General features: G+C 44.2%; 2 protein-coding genes across 2 annotated transcripts in view; one reads left to right on the forward strand and one right to left on the reverse strand.

Annotated features, from left to right (window-relative positions):
* RDX (radixin) overlaps positions 1–10,947 on the reverse strand; it is a 152,537-nt gene extending 141,590 nt beyond the window's left edge. Inside the window, exons 1-2 of the mRNA XM_074985020.1 lie at positions 10,835–10,947; positions 9,879–9,973 (exon numbers count right to left, since the gene is read on the reverse strand). Coding sequence (XP_074841121.1) covers positions 9,879–9,959 — 81 coding nt within the window. The 5' untranslated portion in view covers positions 9,960–9,973; positions 10,835–10,947. The remainder of the gene's footprint in view (positions 1–9,878; positions 9,974–10,834) is intronic.
* A 36-nt stretch (positions 10,948–10,983) lies between these two features.
* FDX1 (ferredoxin 1) overlaps positions 10,984–21,118 on the forward strand; it is a 48,410-nt gene continuing 38,275 nt past the window's right edge. The window contains exon 1 of the mRNA XM_074985054.1: positions 10,984–11,198. Within this exon, the coding sequence (XP_074841155.1) occupies positions 11,041–11,198 (158 nt within the window). The 5' untranslated portion in view covers positions 10,984–11,040. The remainder of the gene's footprint in view (positions 11,199–21,118) is intronic.

A 21,118-nucleotide genomic window follows, 5' to 3' on the forward strand; every position in this document is an offset into this window, starting at 1 on the left:
ATGGCTTTAAGTGGAAGCACTAGAGGTTCATGGCTTAGCCTCTAGGGTCCCAGGTCCATCAGCATTACAACTGAGTATCTTAAAAGGAATCTTTCCAACTGAATAAGATACCACTCTATTCATAAGAGTTCTTATGGATCAGACACCCTGCCTGAAATCCTGGCCCCAGGAAATCACTGGGAGTGTTGGCATTGATTTCAGTGGGGCCAGGACTTCACAGCAAGTCCCTATTATACACACACAAAACAAAGCAGCAGAAATGTAGCATTTTAAAGACTAACAAAATGATTTTTATTCAGTGATGAGCTTTCATGGGCAGACCCACTTCTTCAGATCAATTTCATTTCCAACACAGACTGACATTTATAAGCAAAGAGAATCAAAAAGAAAAAAAAATTGCAGTAAAAACTGACAAATCAAATAGGATTGAAGGAAGGGGGTGAGAGGTGGAGGGATGTTAATTGTCCTGTCTGAGATAATTACGAGCATCAAATGAAGGGAAACAATGAACAGAGACATCAACTACCTCCACACATTACAAGGACTGCTTCCCTTGCTTTGATGCTCATAATTATCTCAGACAGGACAATTAACATCCCTCCACCTCTCAACCCTTCCTTCAATCCTATTTGATTTTTTTTTTTTTTGCCTATAAGAGGCTTTTTTGTCTGTGGATGTGCTCTTTCGAAAGAAGATCTTCCAGAAGATCACTTTAGTGCGGATGCGGCCTTTAAAGTGGTGAAGGACATTTTCTCAATGAACTGGAAAAAGGTTATACCGAGGCAGGTAATATGGCAGCGGTATATTTTTCTATAAGCAAATATAACTACTGCCTCAGTTTCCCTCTCTTGTTGAATTATTTAATCTTCTATATAAACTCCAAAACTCCACTTCTTCCCAGGATACAAAGCCAAATGCCATCCCAGTAGATCAGTACCAAATTACCCAAATAAACTTTTACTCTAAAATTCCCTTGGTAGATTTTCATGTGGAGGTAGGTCCTGCATCTTCTTCCCTCTAGAGAAGTTAGGGGTCTGTTTCAGGAGTAGATGAGGGTCTACAGCCTGCAGTGTGAAGAAGTCAGGCTATGTGATCATGATGGTCCTTTCTGTCCTCAAGAGTCTACAAGGCCATCAACAAAATTTAAAAATAGAAAAAAGCAAGAAAAACACTACCTGGGGACTTCAAATTAGAATTGGATTTAAAGACGTTTACTTCGTATAGTTTAACGTGATGCTACCAATTTGTGTTTAATGGTTATATGGATTTCTACTGGCTATTGATACTGAATAATTATTGTCTGGCTTCCTTTCACCTGGTAATTTCCTGCAACTGTGAAAATTCAGAATCGGTAAAAATCTAAAATATACTTAAAAATAAGCACTGATAGTAGTTGTCAAACTTATTTAAAAATAAAAATCAACTTTCACCAAGCTTATTTAGATGCTTGCCCTCTTCCCAGCACAAATTGCTGCCAAGTCTACCATCCCTACCAGTCTTGAGAAGCACACTTCCCAGAAGTCACTTGTTCTAGGCTGAAACTGAGAACAAGCTATGCATGGCCTGTAGCATCTAGTCTGGTAGTTTCAAAAAGCCAACAAGCCACTATCACACAAGCAATTTCGATAAAGGATGGTTATTTCAGCAGTCTTCTATTCTCAAATTTATCCCAGGTTCAGAGTGTGCCCTCAGGTACACTATTCCATCTCTCTGCACTTTAGTTTCCTGAATTGCAATATTTAATGATAATGCTCACATCTTCTTGATGCTGGGAAGACGGCAAGCATCTAAATAAGGTTGGTGAAATTTGATTTTTTTTTAAAGACGTTTGACAAATACTATCACTAGCATCCAGGCAGAATTTGAGAACAAGCTATGCATGGCCTATAGCATCCCTTAAAGGATCAGTGCACCTGTTACAGACAGGATCTCTACTAGCTACTTAATGAAGTTTTTAATGATCCAGCAATAAATTGTATTGCCCACTGAGACAGTTTTGATTATTAAGAAATTAGATTATTACAATTATTGAGTATTAAGAAATTAGATCTTAACATTAAATTAAGCTCTGCATTGCTTTAAGGGACTGACAGGTACATGAAAGGGGTAGACCTGAGTAAATTACAGGCTTGTGTAATTGAAAAGGGTCAGGAAGCAGGGCCATCGTTTTGCTTGAATAAGCAGACAATTGGCAGACCCATAAAACTGGTAGCACACATCATCCATCTTTTTCCTGCCCCCGCCCGCCACACACAAAATATGCTACAGTTCATACAACAGGAGAGTAAAAACAATGGAATTTAATCCATTTAGATTTATAGATTATCGTCTGAATTAGGGGGCTGGATTTAAAAAAACCACCAAGTTTTCTAAAACCAACAGGTTTTTTATTAAGATTCTATGAAGACATTTATTTGGTATGGGGTACATTATCTTCTTTTCTCTTCGACTCATGTAATCCCAGTTTTATTTTGTATTGGTAACTATAAATTGTTTAAAAAGAATTTTTTTTCACTGCGGAAACTCTGATTATTCTTTCTATAAAAATTTACAGTCTGACACTATACTAATGCAACCCTTCTGGCAGGTGGAGCCAGTAGCAGGCAGGGTTGGGTTCAGTATCTAAGGGTTTCTTTCCATGGATAAAACACAGAATCAGCTCAAGCCTCCACCCAGTAACCTGAAAAATTTACACTCCACTCCTGGGTGCCTCTCAGAGGCAATGCTCCCTCACAAGCACACTGAGAGTATGTTTTCACTGTGCTGGGGGTTGATCAGGCAAGGATCAATCCACCGGGCGTTGATTTATTGCGTCACTGAAGGTGCACGAAATCGATCTCCGAGCACACTCCCAATGATGCCAGTACTCCAGAAATACGAGAACAGCAGCCAGCATCGACAGGAGAAGAGATCCCCCTGCCCCTGAATTGATTACAATCGGCCACGGGTCTGCAACCAAAATAGCAAGAAGAGCCATTCTTTTAAATTCAGTTACAAAATCAATATTTCAAGAGCCGCAGTGCATGTGAATACGAGACGGTCCTTAATAATGTCAAACCATACTTTTTGTAATCCTTATTTTAGGAACAGTGCAGGCACACACACAATGATTTGCACCAGTTACAAAGTTAAGTTACCCCCATCTCCAGGCTTTACCCACCTCAACCCCAAGTCCACCCCTCTAGGCCCTAGCTTCACCTCCTATCCTGCAAACCTGCCCCCATTCCCAGGCTTAACCTCTGTCAGCCCCGAATCACCCTCCCTCCCCAATCCCCTGGCTTAACCCACTTCAGCCGTCCTGCCCCAAACTGCCCACTGAACCCAGATCTCACTTGACCACACTGCTTTCCTCCCGCACGCACTCTGGATTTCCCTGCCTTCCTCCCCCAACTTCTCAGGCCAGAAAGTGCCTGCAGCTTTCCTAGCCACTCCCCGCCCAGTGGCGCTGGCACCAGACTCACTGGGTCCCGGGGCCAGGTGGGGAGTTGGGCCGGGTCCTGGGGGAGCTGAGCTTGCACCAGGACATGGCTCTAGGCTCTGGTGGCTGCCAGAGGAAATGAGGTCCCAGGGCTGCAGAGCAAGGAGGAGCTAGGGGGCGCTGTGCTGCCTGGGAGGAGATGTTGGCCTCTTGGGGAGGGAAGCTGTGCTCAGCTCCCAGGAGGCCTCCTCCCGCCTCTTCCTCCTTCTTAGCGTGGCTGCACAGCTCTGGCCTGGGCAGACTCAGCTACCCCTCCCCCCACCTGCTTCCCCATGTGCAGTGCAGGCAGCTCCCTCCCCTGACCCCGCTGAAGTAATGGAACTAAACTGAATTGGTTTCACAGCGGATCCTTCCGGCCACCCTGTCAGCCATTAAACCAATTCAATTTAGTTCCATTACTTCAGCAGGGGCAGGGCAGAGAGCTGCAAGAGGAGTCAGCGGCAGCTGCACCCAGAGCCACATGCGGCTCCTTAAAGAGCTGCGTGCAGCTCCGGAGCTGCAGGTTGCCAACCCCTGCAATAGGCAAAACATCACTGTATCAGTCGAACAGCTAGCAGATCTAAGCGCACAGGAGCAAACTGTATTTACATACACATGCTCAGGGCTCCTCTCCCATTCCAGCGAGCAGTAACGGAAGCAGTCCTTCATATCTTCCTTACACGGATTTTCCGTAAGATTGATTTGCTGAGTGTGATGGCACAGCGCATTATGTGCATTACGTATTCAGACCTGTGCCTTTGCTGCTGTCACATGAGAAGCTGGAGGTGATGGAATGGGGGCGCATTTTGCTACATTTCTCTTAGGCAGAATCCTTTTATGCAATAAAAATACAAGTTGGAGCTCACTGGTCCAGCACCCTCAGGACCTGAGTCATCCTCTACAAGGGAGTTTGCTGGACCAGGGGAGGTCAAGCCATTCTTGGCCACCCCCGCTCCAGCCAGTGGTGCTCCTTACCCACAGCAGCACCCCATGTAGGACTGGCAGCGGCTCCATGCCCTCAGCCATGAAAGCTCTCTGCCCCTGCCTGTTGGGGATCCCTGCCCAGGGCCAGCGGTGGCTCCGCTGCTAGCCAGTGGGGTTGCCTGCCAGACTGGCTGAGTCCCTAGCCTCAAGCAACCTCTGAGGCTGGGGCTCTCAGGCTACATGTCCACCAGGCGTGATCTGTAAGACTGGTTCAATCCGTTTCTCCTCACTGTTCAATGATAGAGCTAAAACAGGCTCTGTGAAGAGTCTCTCTTTTTATTTATATTTACTCCAGCAGATGTTGGACACTTCTTGTGGCTGGACTGTGCTTTGGGCCAAGAGCTGAAATCATTGAGCTTTGCCCAGAGCCAAATCTACCACAAACTAGTGGAAGTAGTGAGCAGTTACCCAGCTGGAGCAGCAGTGTGGCCAGTGGGAGCAGTGGTGGTTCAATGAGTGGCGAGCAAGGTGGCGAGAGAGAGCAGTGAACAGGTGAATGACCAGTGGAGTAAGATGCTGCTTTATCTCCTCTACTCATGCTGGGAGATGAACTCTGCCAAGGGCAGCAATTGTGATAGGGGTGCAGAGAAAGGTTGGACATGCGAAGGGGACATTTGTATTGCTGGCAGGGCTTGTATTTTGCTGGAACGCCCGGGAAGGGTGTTCTGGCACTTTTTCTCAGGGCACAGTTAAGGCAGCAGTGGTGCCATTTTTAAAAGTCAGCTGGGCGGCTTCATCCAATCCACATGTGGCTCTTTAAGAGTCATTTACAGCTCTGGAGGCTGCTGCCTCCGTCTGACTCCTCCTTTCCTCCCTCCCTGCTGTGCTGAAATGGAACTCGATTTAATTGGTTTAACGGCTGGCCGTTAAACCAAGTAACTTGAGTTCCATTATTTTAGCGTGGCAAGGTAAATATTGCCCATGCTGCAGGTGGGGGCAGGAGGAGCCACACAGAGGAGGCGGAGGCAGCAACACACTGGAGGCAGGGTGGAGGGTTTGGGAGGAGCAGCTTGAGGGAGTGTGGAGTTTAAGCTGGTGGGAGTGGTTAAGCTGCTGGGTGGGTGGATTGGGATTGTGCCGGGGACAGGGGTTAAGAAGCCGGGGGCAAACTGGGGCCACGCAGGGCAGCTCAGGCCCCGCCGTTGGAGATGGCTTGGACCCCACGTGCGTGGGGGCAGTTAAGCTGCGAGGAGGTCACTTGGGTCCCACCAGGAGGTGGTTAAGCCCTGCTGAAGGGGTGGTTTGGGCCCCACACAGGACAGCTAAGCTAGGAGGGGATGGGTTGGGCCCTGACAGGGGCATTTGAGCCACCAGGGCTACTTGGGCCCCACTGGAGGGTGACTCAGGCCCCACTGGAGGGTGACTCAGGCCCCACTAGAGGGTGACTCAGGCCCCACCATGGGGTAGCTAAGCCACCTGGGGTGGTTTGGGCTTCACACAGGGTGACTAAGCTGTAGGGGGCAGTTTGGACCCTGCTGGGGGCAGTTAAGCTGCATGGGGGCAACTGAGGCCCTACCGGGGGTGGTTTGGGCCCCACACAGGGCAGATAAGCCACCAGAGCACAGTTTGGACCCTGTCAGGGAGCAGTTAAGCCACCAGCGGGGTGACTCAGGCCCCGCCAGGGCGCTGTTAAGCCACCCAGGGGAATCTTGGGCCTGCTGAGGGGTAGTTTGGACCCCCCCCCCCAGTGGGGCACTAAGCCTCTGTGGGGCTGTTTGGACCCCATACTGGGGGTGGGAGTTAAGCTGGGTGGGAGTTAAGCGATCTGGTGGGTTGTTGAGCTTCTGAGTGGGGTGGGAGGGGTGGTTTGGGGCTTGAGTTCCGCCACCCCTTTTTTTCTAGAAAAAAAGCACTGGTTTCTGATATTAAGAACCTGAGAGGAAGAGAACACCGCCCAACCTACCTGGAGCCAGACTGTTACTCATGGTTTTGTTTATGAACTCTGTTTATGGTGTTTTCCCAAATTAATGCCAAGCTACTTCTTCATCATCATCAATAACAGTGGTCTCAGCACCCGTAGGTGTGTGATGCCTCTCTCACTATTTCCTTCCATCTTTCCCTGACCAGTGCGGAGTGGTCTAGTTTCTGTAGACTAGCTCTGCACCAATCTACTACATAATCCATCCATTCTCTGTGGGATCTGCCTCTCCATCCATTATGCCAAATACCAGGGTCTTGATTTTTCGTTCATCATTCATTCTGCAAATACGTCCAAATAGTTGTAGCTTCCATTTTATAAGTGTATGCAGCAGGGAGACTGTGATCTGCAACATGAGATTCCAACAAAAGAACTGCACGAAGTGGACGTGGTGATCAAATGATGGTAAGTCCAAGAATATGATAGACGTGATTTTGTAAGACAATGGATAACATCAATACAGCAGTGCCAAACTTTCCAAGGAGCGGATATAGACTCAGACCACAGTCTAGTGATTGCAAACATCAAAATAAAACTCAAAAGAAAATGTAAGACACAGATTAAGAAAAAAAAGATGTGGCAAGGCCATGTGAGGAACAAACAGGGAATGCATACAGAACAGCGCTCGAAGAGAAGATTAAGAATATCGCCACCGAGAAAGACCTAAATAAGAGAGTCACAGGGATTGCCATCGCTATAGAAGAGGCAAATGAGCAGATTGTTCCAGAAGAAGAAAAGATCAATAAGAAGTGGATTACCCAGAAGACACTGAAGTTGGTTCAAGAGAAAAGAGCGTTGAAGATCAGAAGAGATGTTTCTGAGATGGCAGAACAGGAATATAGGATGAAATGCAATGAGGTAATGAAAGCAGCCAGAAAGGATAAGGAAAAATAGTTAGAGGAGCAATGTGAAGATATCGAGAGGTATTATGGCGAATGTAAGACCAGGGAGGTGTATAAGACAATTAGTAATATTAATAGGAAATGGCAACCAAAGCAGATGGCGATCAAAGATGAGAACGAAGAAGTGCTCATGAACAGGGAGAAGATTGTGCAGCGATGGATGAGATATTGCACCGATCTATACGAAGCACAGGTGGACCCGAGTGTCTCAGAGAGACTGATTGAAGAATTGAAAGAGATATCTCCCCCGAGCATCAAGAGCGAGACTAATATTTCAAAGGAGGAAGTAGAAAATGCAGTGAAACGACTAAAGAACAAGAGCCCTGGAAATGATAAAGTCATGGGAGAGATGATCAAATATAGTGGACAAAGCATGATTCAGGAAATACACCAACTATGTAGTATAGCATGTAAAGAAGGGAAGGCACCTAAGCAATAGACAAGATCTGTGCTAGTGACAATATCCAAGAAAGGAAGTACATTGGAGTGCAAGAACTACAGAACGATTGCCCCAATGAGTCATCTAGGTAAGGTGCTGATGATGATATTGACTGAGATATTAAGATTGCAGATAGAAGAACATACAGCAGACGAGCAAGCAGGGTTCAGAAAAGATAGAAGTACCATATAGCAGATATTGGCACTAAGACTGATAGTGGGGAAAGCTCAACAAAAGAACAAAAATGTATACCCTTGCTTTGTCAATTTTCAAAAGACATTTGACAGTACAGATCAGAAAGTGACTTGGGCGGTGTTGGAGTCATATGGAGTGGATAGCAGACTGATACAGTTGTTGAAGGATATCAGTGATAATGCAGAGGCAGTGGTGAGAACATGCGGGGAGTGGGGAAGTTGGTTTAAAACAAGTAGAGGTACGAGACAAGGAAATCCAATATCGCCAAGTATCTTCATCGAACATCTGGAGAGAGCGATGGACAAGAGCAAGGAAGAGGGAGAAAGGATATCTGTGCACAGGAAAAGAATTAACAACTTGAGGTTCGCAGATGATATAGTTATCATTGAGGAAGACGAGGAGAAGCTAGCGAAAACAGTGCGGGTGTTAAACGAAGAAGGGAAGCAGTACGGACTGATTATGAACATCAATAAAACAAAAACAATGGTATTTGGAGATAAGGAAATAGGAAGGAAGATCAGCGTTGATGGTATTGAACTAGAAAATGTAGAGAAGTTCACATATCTGGGGAGCAACATAACGTACGATCGGAAGGAAATAGCGACTAGAATAGCGAAAACAAGAGCGAGTTTGAAGGCGATGGATAAGATCTGGAAAAGCCAGGCAGTTAGCTTAAGAATGAAGCTGGGCGTCTTGAAAACTTGTGTATTCAGCAGCATGTTGTACAGATGTGACACATGTGTGATAACGAAAGATTTGAAAAGAATATTGGCATTGGAAAGGAGTTGTTATAGAAAGATCCTGAGAATAGGATGGATGCAGAAGGTCACCAATGAGGAATTATATAGAAAGATACAGCCAAAAGAGAACCTGCTGTAGACGGTTATAAAATGGAAGCTACAATTATCCTCCCTTTTATTAAACATTCCTTTTCTACACTTTAGACGCTGTGTTTCCAAGTGGGGAAGCATGGCCTCTCTAAGGCATCCAGGGAGTGTGCATAAATATCCCAGGTTACTGAGGGGGGTCTCAAGCCAAATCTGTGTTGGATGGGTGGAGAGGAACCCCCTAGAAACTGAACCTAGCCCTGGCTGCTGCTGGCTGTGCCTGGCAGAAGGGTTACATCCAAATTCAGGACATTTGCTGTTACCCATTCCTCTTCACTTTTATTTAAATAAGTTATTTTGAAATAAATATTGCACTCCTTCTTCATTTACTATCCAACCAGCATGCTGAAGAATGCAGGGAATCTGCAGATACAACATGGTAGTGGTAGTCACAGAGAGGTAGTCTATCTTTACAAAACTAAAAAGTAGTCATGTAGCACTTAAAGAGCAACAAAATAATGCATTAGGTGAGGAGCTTTCACAGGACAGATCCACTTCCTCAGATTCTGGAAATTCAGAATTTCTAGATCTGAAGAAGTGGGTCTGTCCCACAAAAGCTCATCACCTAAGAAATTGTTAGTCTTTAAAGTATCTGACTGCTTTTTGGTTTGTGAACATGGTAGTGCACGATAACCTAACTAAAGACTGTGTACTAATGCATACATACAAGACATTAGAGTTAAGATTGCAGTGGCAAGCTTAGCTTTGATTTTTTTCTGGGTTTTGAGTACTCCATTCTGAACTTTTAACATTCTGTTATTATCACTGTTTGCATGGCATGTATGTACCGCCATTCCTTTGCTGTGTGGAACTAGATCTTGGGGAATTTCATGGTTGGCTTCCCTGCAGGAGGAGTAATAACTTATACAGAGTCTGAAAATATTCTTAGTGTGACTTTATTTTATTTACAAGTATATGCCAATCTGGAACAGAAGGGGTCTGGAGCTACTGCCTCAAGAATTTACTCGACTTGGAGACATAAGGCAGACAGCAAGTTACCTTGATGCTTGCACATACTGCCTAAAAACTACAAAAGAGAAATTATATTAAGTATTTTCTTCTAAGACCAAGTTTCCTCACAAGCAAAAATACTTACATTTAACTGTGCCACCTGCTGGCTTTCACCATAACAAGAATACATGATGGTGTGAAAAGTTTTATCAGACTGATCTTGCATGTTCCCACCACTCACTGTAGAAAAGAAAAAGGAGTAGTAGAATAGCATAATGGAATTGTTATTTGCATTATTGTAGGACCATGGACCTCATTGTGCTAAGCATTGTCCAGAGAAAAAAGAAAGTCCTCTGACCCTGATGAATGTCAAGTCAAACACTCTTAGAACTGACCTACATACACACATCACAGAGCTGGAAAGGACCTTGGAAGATCATCAAGTCCAGTCCCCTGCCCTCTTGGCAGGACCAAGCACCATCCTTTTATTTTATTTTATTTTCTAGTTTGCTCCAAATCCCTAAATGGCCTCCTTAAAGATTTAAGTCACAACCCTGGGTTTAGCAGGCCAATGCTCAAACCACCAGAGACTTTCTTTTAAGCAGGCAGGGCTCTGTAGAAGCCCCCTTTCTGTATTTGATGGGGCTGCCACAGCAAAGGGAGACTGGCTTGCTGCGGGTGATGCCCTTCCTGTAAAATACAGGATCAGAGAGAAGAGGCCAGTTTGCCAGGAACCAGCCCCCTAGGGGAAGGGCAGCAATGATCCTTCTGTCCTGTTAGCTCCATGGAGAGAGGTCAGGGCCCTGTATACAGGACTGGGGCGAACCAGTCCCCACCCCTGGAAGAACAGAGAGGAGGACGGGCTGTCAGTCTGGGACGGGGCCTGAGAAGCCAGGGCTCATACCCCCACTCTGTTGCGCCAGCAGGAAGGGCGCTGGGCGGGCCGCAGGTGGGGTTTACCGCACAGCAGGGACCAAAGCCGCCAGACTAGGGCAGCAGGGGAGGGGCGGCAGCTGCAGGGTAGCCTGGGGCAATGTTAGAGCTGGCGCCTATCCCGCCTTCCGAGCTCCAAACGAGGCGCATGCTACGTAATTTACTTACCCGCCGCTCCGGGATAGAGGACGGCTCTACGTACATTGCGTACCTCCCGGAACCCAAGAGGCGGAGGGGATTGCGTACCGACCACGAACAGTCACCGGCAAGTGGCGCGAGGGGTACGTCCCGGAGAAGACGTAAGTGCGTTCAGGAATTGCCGGGGCTCGTGTTGGACGTATACGCGGGCGGATTTTGCGCGCTGTGTTTTCACCATGGCTGCCCCGGGCACTGCCAGCATTTTGCGGGCTGCTGCGGCCTGTTCTCGCCGTCGGTGGCTCCTGGCCGCCTTCCCTGGAGCCGCGGGGAGGCGGAGCGGGGATGGTGCCTCCTGGGCCCGGTTCTTCAGCTTCTCAGCCCGGGCGCGGCTGAGGTAAGGAGGGTGGGGGGCGGGGGACGGTCCTGCGGCCCGGGCCCCTCCGGCCCTCACTGAGCGGCCTTCCGCCGCGCTTCTTCCGGGAGGAGCGCCTGGCCAGCCCCCCAGTCCGAGTCATGGGCCGCCGGGGGAAGCGGAGCAGGCAAGGGCTGATTCTGGTGTGAGCTGGCGAGTGGGGCGGGGACGGGCCCCCGGCCGTTTCCCTACGCGGCCCCGGGCTCGCTCTCCTGTTGTCCGGGTTCGGCCCTCGCTTGTCAAATCCAGGCCCTCGGTCACCCCCGGCCCAGAACGTGCTCATACGGCCTGGGAGTGAAAGTGCTGCGCAAGGTTTGAGGCCTTACGGTGGGCATCTGCCCCGGCTGTGCGCTCGGGGGTACTGTAACCCTACTTCTTTCTCTGGAAGGGGTGTAAGGACTTGCCCATGCGTCGTGCGACAGCCACAACAGGGAATAGAGCCCAGGCCTGTCTTCAGAGGCTATGGACCCTTGTGCTGTTTAGATACAGCTCAGAAACCAAATTTACTCACTTTTTCGGGACAGAACTTGAGATGCTAACAGCTAAAGGGAATTACAGTCTTAAAAATGAATTTTCCAAAGAAGTCTTTTCTTTAGAAGAGAGGCAGGGGAGCCTCCAGTCGATTGTGTTTAAATATCACAATGCTAAAACAAACTAACTGATCAGCACTAACTTTCCTCCCGTTGTGCACACTGCTTTTCTTAGAATTGTGCAAAGATTCCTTTACTTCTGCAGAAACCTTGGGAGTTAACAAGTCTTCCCTTTTTACTTACAGACTTTTAAATTGGCTTCAGTTTTATTCCAGTGCATTCTGTGATTATACCAGCAAAATGTTAAATCTTGCCAAGGTGAAAGTATGGTATATTGTATAGCTATTCAGTATCCCAAACTGTATGAACAACAAGAAGTCCTGTGGCGCCTTAGGGACCAACAGATATTTTGGAGCATAAGCTTTTGTGAGCAAAGACCCACTTCAAATGCATATGATGAGGTGGGTCTTTGCCCATGAAAGCTTATGCTCCAAAATATCTGTTAGTCCCTAAGGTGCCACGGGACTTCTGGATTTTTTTGAAGATCCGGACTAACTTGGCTACCTCTCTGATACTTGTCAAACTCTGTGAGCATGTCAGGTAAGGCACATCCTGTTTTTGTGTGTGGCTTTCTAGTTAAATAGCTGAGAACTAAAACCTGTAATCTCTTATGACTTCATTAAGGCAACTAATGTTTATTTTAGAAGTTCAACTGCTGATGTCATGTGAACATGCTGGAGATTTGCCTTAAACCAGGCAAGCTTAGTATGCAGTCAGTCGAGGAAAGCTCTAATTCCAGTTTTGTCAGGGATACTTTCAAGCACACCTCACATGTTTTTGTGAATTCTTTATTCCCAGTGACTTTTCTGCGATATTTACTAAAAATACACATGACAAAACTTAGCCTTAATTATAGGCTGATTAGCGTCTCTTGGCACTATTATACAGCCTTCTTTTAGTCAGAAAAAGAGATTAAGTAGAAAAGCATTTTGAACATTTGCCTATAGCACCATCTGCTGATTAATCTGCTGCATGGCATCTAAATATTTAATTCCTAACTTCATGATATAAGAAACTCGTGTAGAATAGAGTTACGTTAGGTGATGAGTGTTTGTGGGACAGACCCACTTCTTTCAGTATGGAAATTCTGTCCATGCTGCTGCTGCTGATGATCATGATGTTTGAATTTCTTTAAGGTCTATACTCCAGATTTAAGTCATTATGCTGTGATCCTGAAGACTCCTTGTAATAACTGTGCCTTCGTGGATTGTAACTGAGTGCACCAAATTCAGGTCATGCTGCTGAGAAACAGGGCAAATATGTCCCTAAATGCTGGGGGTTTAACCCATAAGGTGTAACCAAACCAACCACAGAAATCACCTCTGTCTTACTGCACTGGCTAACAAGAAGTCACAAAAGCATTCTTGGTTTCAAAGATGAGTTGGTTCCTTGCAACCAGTTTCATCAAATAATAGGTTCTTCGGACCCCAAAGGATCCTCCAACAACCTAGGTCAATATACAGCTCAGGTCTAACTCTAATTTTTTGTGTCCATGTGCAGAAAGAATTTATGTGCACCAATATGGATGTGCTACACAACATCACACATGATAAAAATTAATTTTGCATATGGTTAATCTGTGGGATGGGGATTTGGAATGTGGGATGGGGTTGAGGGATTTGGAATGTGGGAGGGGCTCAGGGTGACAGAATATAAGGGCTCTGGGGTGGGGCAGGAGATGAGGGGCTTGGAGTGCAGGAGGGGGCTTACAGCTGGGGCAGAGGGTTGAGGTGCCATAGTGAAGGCTGTGGCTGCTGCTGCAGGATCTGGGCTGGGCATGAGAGGCTTTGGGTATAGATTTCCCCCAGAAGAGAGAACCTGCCACCCTACTCAGTTCTAAGTATAGCAGCTCCAGTCAGGTGAGTGGCACTTTTCTGCCATCAGTTTAGGCTGGAGGAGGGATGCCTGTTTCCACATTATACAGGTTGCTTGGGACAGGGGAAGAGAGCTTTGAAGTGCTTCCCCCCCGCCCCCCTTTTTTTTTTTTTTTTTTTAAATTTCCTTCCTCCTCCGTTTGTAAAAGTAGGCAAATATCTGGAGTTGATGAAGACCGGTAAGTACCAAAATCAGTCCTGCTTTAAGAAACAAATGAGATCATTGCCAATTACTGACAAGCTTAAAAACACACACCCACAGAAGTAGATAAAACTTAAAGCAATTCACCTTTTTCCAGTCTAGATATTTAGATAAGTCTAGATAAAAATTTACAGCCTCCTTTCTTAAGACTCGCCCCCACCCTCTGCTTATCAGCCAAACAGTAGGAAAGTATGAGCATGTTTCTTTTTAAGACAGAATTTCTTTGTCTTGTTACTGTTTTTATTGTTGAAATCGTGCTTCTTTCCCAACTACAATAATATTCTTACGGTCTCCTTTGACCTACTGATTGGTTTCTTCTTTACAGTATAGATGTCCTTAACTAAATTTAACTTTATATATTCCTACCTTTAAAACCCTGCCTATGTCAGATTTATTACATTGAGCATTGCAAACATACTTCTACAATTTTGTAGCTTCTTCTATGACAGACGTGATAACACAAAATTTAAATTATGCACTCACATGGTCCTGAGGAGCTTAGGTACTTATCAGTCTTCACTCTGGGTGTCATCTTATTTTGTATAGTTGCTCTTACATGGAGTGCTAGTTAACCCCTGAATTCCCAGTTCCTGGCTATTAAGCTTTTAAGGTCCATGTTCAAGGGAGGAATAGGATGCCCAAATTCGGATACTGCCTTGGAAGTGTACTCCTGTAATCTCAGTCCAGCCTATAATTCAGTTATATTATGGGACATGAATCTGGAATGCACAGTCTTTCCACTTATCACCACAGCCAGTTTTGTTGTGAAACAAAATATTGGGAAGCCAGAATAATAATCATTGGATCCACATCAATGTTGGTTAATCTCAGCTACCATGCATAGTTTACCATTTGTATCATAAGTAGTTTTCACCACTTCCCAGTATCTCAACTGTATTATGGGTTCAGACGGGGGAAATGCACATAAGAATTGCTGGCAGATTAGTGTAGATGGTATTGAACTAGAAAATGTAGAGAAGCTCACATAGCTGGGGAGCAACAATGTATGATCTAGACTGTAAGAAGGAGATAGCAACTAGAATAGCAAAAGCAAGAGTGAGTTTGAAGGCGATGGACATGACTGGAAAAGCAAAGCAATTAGCTTAAGAATGAAGCTGAGCGTCTTGAAAACGTGTGTATTCAGCAGCATGTTGTACGGATGTGAGACAGGTGATAATGAAAGATTCGAACAGAAGAATATTGACGTTCAAAAGGAGTTGCTATAGAAAGATTCTGAGAATAGGATGGATGCAGAAGGTCACCAATGAGGAATTATATAGAAAGATACAGCTGAAAGAGAACCTGCTGCAGAAGGTTATAAAATGTAAGCTACAACTATTTGGGCATATTTGCACAGTGAATGAAAAATCAAGACCCTGGTATTTGGCATAATGGATGGCTCAAATAGGAGAGGCAGACACCACAGAGAATGGATAGATGATATAGTAGATTGGTGTGGAGCTGGTCTACAGAAACTAAGCCACTCTACACTGGACAGGGTAAGATGGAAGGAAATAGTGAGAGAGGCATCAGACATCAACGGGCGCTGCGCCCACGGTTATTGATGATGATGATGGCTACATGTGCATATGTGGGTGTCCTCTAAGCGTAAGTAACAGGAAAAAGTGCAGGACTAGCCAAACCTTGCCATTGTCCTGCAACAGTGTTTGAGAAGGAGAAACTAGCTCTGCTCCTACCTTGTGAGTTACAGGTATTGGGGTGGGGGTAGGCGTGTTAGTCTGCATCTTCAAAAACAACAAGAATTCCTGTGGCACCTTACAGACTAACACAGATATTTTGGAGCATAAGCTTTCATGGGCAAAGACCCGCTTCGTAAGATACATGAGTGGGGATTCCAGAGGAGGGTCTAAATTTATAGGCTTATGAAAAGAAGGGAGTCCTTGTCAACTCTGGCCCTCCTCTTGACTGGGACTCCCTCCTTTTCATGAGCCTATAAATTTAGACCCTCCTCTGGAATCCCCACTCATGCATCTGGCGAAGCAGGTCTTTGCCTACGAAAGCTTATGCTCCAAAATACCTGTTACTCTATAAGATGCCGCAGGACTTCTTTTTGTACTTGTCAGTTAAGACTTCTATTATCACTCCTGATATCACTTTAACAATGGTTTGAATGACCTGGTGTTCAGCAGTTTATGGGATGGATGTTGTGAGTGGGGTAAGGAATTCTGTATTCTTTTAACAATTAACCCTATGTTATGTTTGAGGCATTCCTCTCCTAGAAAAGACAGGCCCCACTGGTAATTTTGCTTTTTACAGGGACAGTGGCTTTTGTAGTAGACCAGGCTTCTGACCATTTAGGAAATGCATCAATAATAACAAGTATCTGTTGCTTCTTGTAAGTGACAGCTCTCCTGGACAGTCTGACCCCTGGACTACTGTGCTGAGAAGTCCATGTTTTGTCTTTTTCTGGTGAGCTATCTATAGCACAAACCAGGTGATTGTTAACATGACCTTTTACAACTCTCTTGCAGTTGGGCCACCAGGGTACCTTAATCAGGGCATATGTCTATGCTGCCAACTTCTTCTGCCAAAATTTGCCTCTTGGTCACAAATCAGCGAGAGCATACACAGTGTAATGTGACTGTTTGTTTCTTTTTTTGATTTTTTTTTTTTTTCTCCCCTTGGGATGGGGGACCGGTTGGAACAGAGTGGGAATGATTAGTTTTGGTGACAAACTTCCAGCCCTCCAAGAGACCTTCCCCCCCAACACATCTCTCCCCCTTTGTTGTCGACAAAGAGCCAGTGTAGACTCTGTTTTTGTCCACAGAACTGGCTTCTACCAGTATGCCACAATGCCTGTGAAATTTGGTGAGCCCTGCTCCCCATGGCCTGTGTTGGCAATGTCTGTTAGCAAAGAGGGAAGCCAAAAAAAATTTTTTTCCTAGCCTTTTCTATCCTTTCTTCTAACTTTGGACCCCTTTATGCAGGGAAGAGTGAGTGGAGGGCCAGTTGAGAATACAGACTGTGCTCAGCATTTATATAATGAACTGGGAACCCAAAATCCCTCCCTCACCAAATCTTTTTTTTTTTCCAAAGCCTTTACTATTTGATCTTTCTTCATGCTTTGCATTGGTCCCTGTATTATTTTCAGGGATCAGACGTACTCAAGATGGGGGACAGTGGGTGGAGGGCCAGTTAAGAAGACATTCGCCTGCTGCTTTTTATAAAACTTTGATAATTCAGTAACAGATGCAGTTTTAAAAAGCAGTCCAGTTATAGAAGAAAGCGATGTCTGTTAATTTGGCGAATTTTGTTGTTGCACTAGTTTTCCTGCCTTCCTTCTGCCTAGAAAAATGGACTTCTGCTTACCATAGGAGGGGATTGAGGGCTGTCAATGTGGGAAGATGTCAAATATCCACAACCACTTGCAGGGCATTTTTTTGTCCCCATGCTGCACCAGCGAAAATACCCAGAATGCTAGGGCGATGAGGGAACTGTGGGATGGGTTCCCACAATGCACTGCTGCAACAGTCAATGTTTACAGATTGCGTGGCAGCAATAAATCGGCTTGGTGAGGTGAGGATGGTCAAATTTGTAAAATCCAGTGTTACATTTGAATGTATTAATATTGATTTTGTATCTTGGAGATGTAGCCTGAGTCATGAGTGAAATCCCTGATTAAGGGCCTGTTGTGCCCAGCACGGAGAGCAATGCTGTTTCTGAAGTAGAGGGGCAGCCCCAAAGTCCCTGTAATTTTTCATTTGTCTGTAGCTCGATAGCTAGGTTGCGTGGTTTTGTCTCAGGAAGGAAACTTTTTTCAGTAGCTTGGCCTCTTTTGGAATTTGGTTTCAATCCAGCTTTCATTAAAAATGTAAACAGGGCATTCCAGTACTTTTTTGAATGACTTTTCCTGACAGCAATATGCACCAGAATACCACCTATGTACTTGACAACATTTTCTTAGTACCTTTTAGTTTTCAATCTAGGGCATTTCAGTCTTGCAGAAAACTACAGGTAATTTAGTTTGAGTACAGTTTTTCTTTTGCATTTACAAAGCATATAGGCTTACACTTTCTAATAACATTTACTTTATACCATAGTTCATCTTAACTGTTGGATAACTTTTTTTTTTTTTTTTTTTTAAATTACGCACCTCTTTTATATTTACTGATCTCTGTTGGTACTGAGTTGGTTTCTGCTTCCAAAGCACAATGCAATGTTAAAAAAAACACAAGCTATCCAGTCACCTCTTGGATTTTAAATTAAGTAGAAGGAGTAAAACAAATGCTCACAACATTGTGTATTCCATGGGCAAAGCGTATTCTTTCCGTAATTTTATTTCCACTTTTTATTTGCTTTAACATATTAGCCATATCAACTTTTACATGATGTTTAACTTTTTTAAGTTTTGTTAGTTTTCGTGTACCCTTATTAAAGTGATGGTCTGACTATTCACAGCTACCTTATGGGTTCATGTTCCCAACATTGCTTTTTTTTTTTTTTTGTTTGTTTGTGCCTCACCTCTCCTTTTACTCCAGAAGAGTACTGTCTCTTTTTAATTTTTCATTCTTCTTCAGCTTTTAGTTGTTCTTTTATTACTAAAAAGGATTTTCTTTCCATTCTCCTGGGTCAGGTTACCTCTGCCATTGGTATGGCTGCCATCTCAGATCCTGATTTTAAAAAGGATAGATAAAACATGATAAAAACATTGAAGTACCAAAAGGATTAAATGCAAAATAAAGTCAAACGCTGGCTGGCTGTGTATCAGTTTTTTCAACATTGAATGAAAGATTGAAATGCATTTTTAGTGGAACTTTGTTTTGTGTTGTTTTTTCAAAAAGAGCCAATCTTAAACATACAAAGTAAGGGTATACATACTGGGAGTGTTGGCTTAGGTTCTCATATTTGTGCAATTATGTAAGATTTTGTTTACATTTTAAAAAAAAAAAATTTTTTTTTGCTCAACTCCCTGTGCCCTGCTGTCATTTTCACACAAGTGTACCCAGACTACAGACCAATCTTGCGCATTGGGAGGCAGTCAAGTTTCAGCTGAAATGCGTTATTTCCTCTGAGCCATTCTGAAGGAAAATGGGCTATGAAGGCTCCTGGGTAGAAAAACACAGTGGTACTGGTAGCCACTACCTGCCTCCCTTACATAATTTGAATGGAAGAGTTTTATCTGATGTGAACGTACCAACTTGTACTGCCATAACTGGGTTCTGTTATCAAACCAGCAATTCTCTTAAACACTTCTACAACTCTATTTAATTCCCTCCAAATTCTATAGTTTTCATTTTAACTCCTTTCTCTCTTCTCAAATTGCCTATCTACCAAAGGGACATTCATTGTCCATTTTCTCTTAGCAACACAAATCTTATTGTGGGGTGCTTTTCCCCCAACTCATTCGTCAAGATGATGTGTTTTGCTGGAAGGACTTAGTCATCAAGTATTGTACAATCTCTCCAGCACAGATACATGCACAAGATTATATAATTTATTTGGAGATAGTCATCCTTTGACTAAACTGATTGCGTACACTGTCACATCAGATTGATTTCCAATAAAAAATTTGTTATGCATTCACTGTTTTTAGCTCAGTTTTCAGAAGGCCTGTAAGTGAGGAAATCACTGCTATTGACTCTGTAGTCTTTCTTTTACTGCAAGTAATTTAAACTTAAATAGGAAAGATAGAAAAAATGGCAAAAGACGACTACCTTGGCTTAACTAGTTGATCTTGCACAATCTCAAAATAAAAAAGGTATCATATTTAAAAAAAATGGAAACAAGGACATTGCAAAGGGTGAATATAGGCAAACAATACAGGAATGCAGGAGCAAGATTAGAAAGGCTAAGGCACAAAATGAGCTCAAACTAGCTACAGGCATAAAGGGAAGCAAGAAGGCTTTTTATAAATATATTAGAAACAAGAGGAAGACCAGGGACAGGGTAGGGCCATTGCTCAGTGAGGAGGGAGAAACACTAACAGGGAACTTGAAAATGGCAGAAATGCTTAATGACTTCTTTGTTTCGGCTTTCACTGAGAAGTCTGATGAAGGAATGCCCAACATAGTGAATGCTAGTGTGAAAGAGGTAGGATTAGAAGTTGAAATAAAAAAAAAAAAAAGTTTAAAACTCACCTAGAAAAATTAGATGTCTGCAAGTCACCAGGGCCTGATGAAATGCATCCAAGAATACTCAAGGAGCTGATAGAGGAGGTATCTGAGCCTTTAGCTATCATCTTTGGAAAATCATGGGAGACAGGAGAGATTCCAGAAGACTGGAAAAGGGTAAATATAGTGCCCGTCTATAAAAAGGGGAATAAGAATAACCCATGAGTCTAGAGGCCAGTCAGCTTAACTTCTGTGCCAGCAGAGATAATGGAGAAAGTAATTAAAGAAATCATCTGCAAGCACTTGGAAGATGGTAAGGTGATAGGGAACAGTCAGCATGGATTTGTAAAGAAAAAATCATGTCAAACTAATCTGATAGCTTTCTTTGATAGGATAACAAGCCTTGTGGATAGGGGAGAAGCAGTAGATGTGGTCTACCTAGACTTTAGTAAAGCATTTGATACAGTCTCACATGATATTCTTATTTAAAAAAAAAAAACAATGTAGATGAGGCTACTATAAGGTGGGTGCATAACTGGCTGGATAACCGTACCCAGAGAGTAGTTCTTAATGGTTCTCAATCCTGCTGGAAAAGTGTAACAAGTGGGGTTCCGCAGGGGTCTGTGTTAGGACCGGTTCTGTTCAATAGCTTCATTAACAATTTAGATATTGGCATAGAAAGTATGTTTGTTAAGTTTGCAGATGATGCCAAGCTAGGAGGGGTTGCAGTGGCTTTGGAGGGTAGGGTCATAATGTAAAATGATCTGGAGAAATTGGAGAAATGGTCTGAGGTAAACAGGATGAAGTTTCATAAGGGTGAATGCCAAGTACTGCGCTTTGCAGGGAATAATCAGCTTCATACACATAGAATGGAAAATGACCGTCTAGGAAGGAATACTGCGGAGAGGGATTTAGGGTCATAGAGGGCCACAAGCTAAATATGAGTCAATAGTGTGATGCTGTTGCAAAAAAAGCAAACGTGATTCTGGGATGCATTAACACGTGGTGTGAACAAGACATGAGGAGAAATTCTTCCTCTCTACTCTGTGCTGGTGAGGCCTCAGCTTGAGTATTTGTGTACAGTTCTGGGCACTGCAGTTCAAGAAAGATGTGGAGAAATTAGAGAGGGTCCAGAAAAGAGCGACAAGAATGATTAAAGGTCTAG

This window comes from Carettochelys insculpta, chromosome 1 (assembly GCF_033958435.1).
Source record: "Carettochelys insculpta isolate YL-2023 chromosome 1, ASM3395843v1, whole genome shotgun sequence".
Classification (NCBI taxonomy): Eukaryota; Metazoa; Chordata; order Testudines; family Carettochelyidae; genus Carettochelys; species Carettochelys insculpta.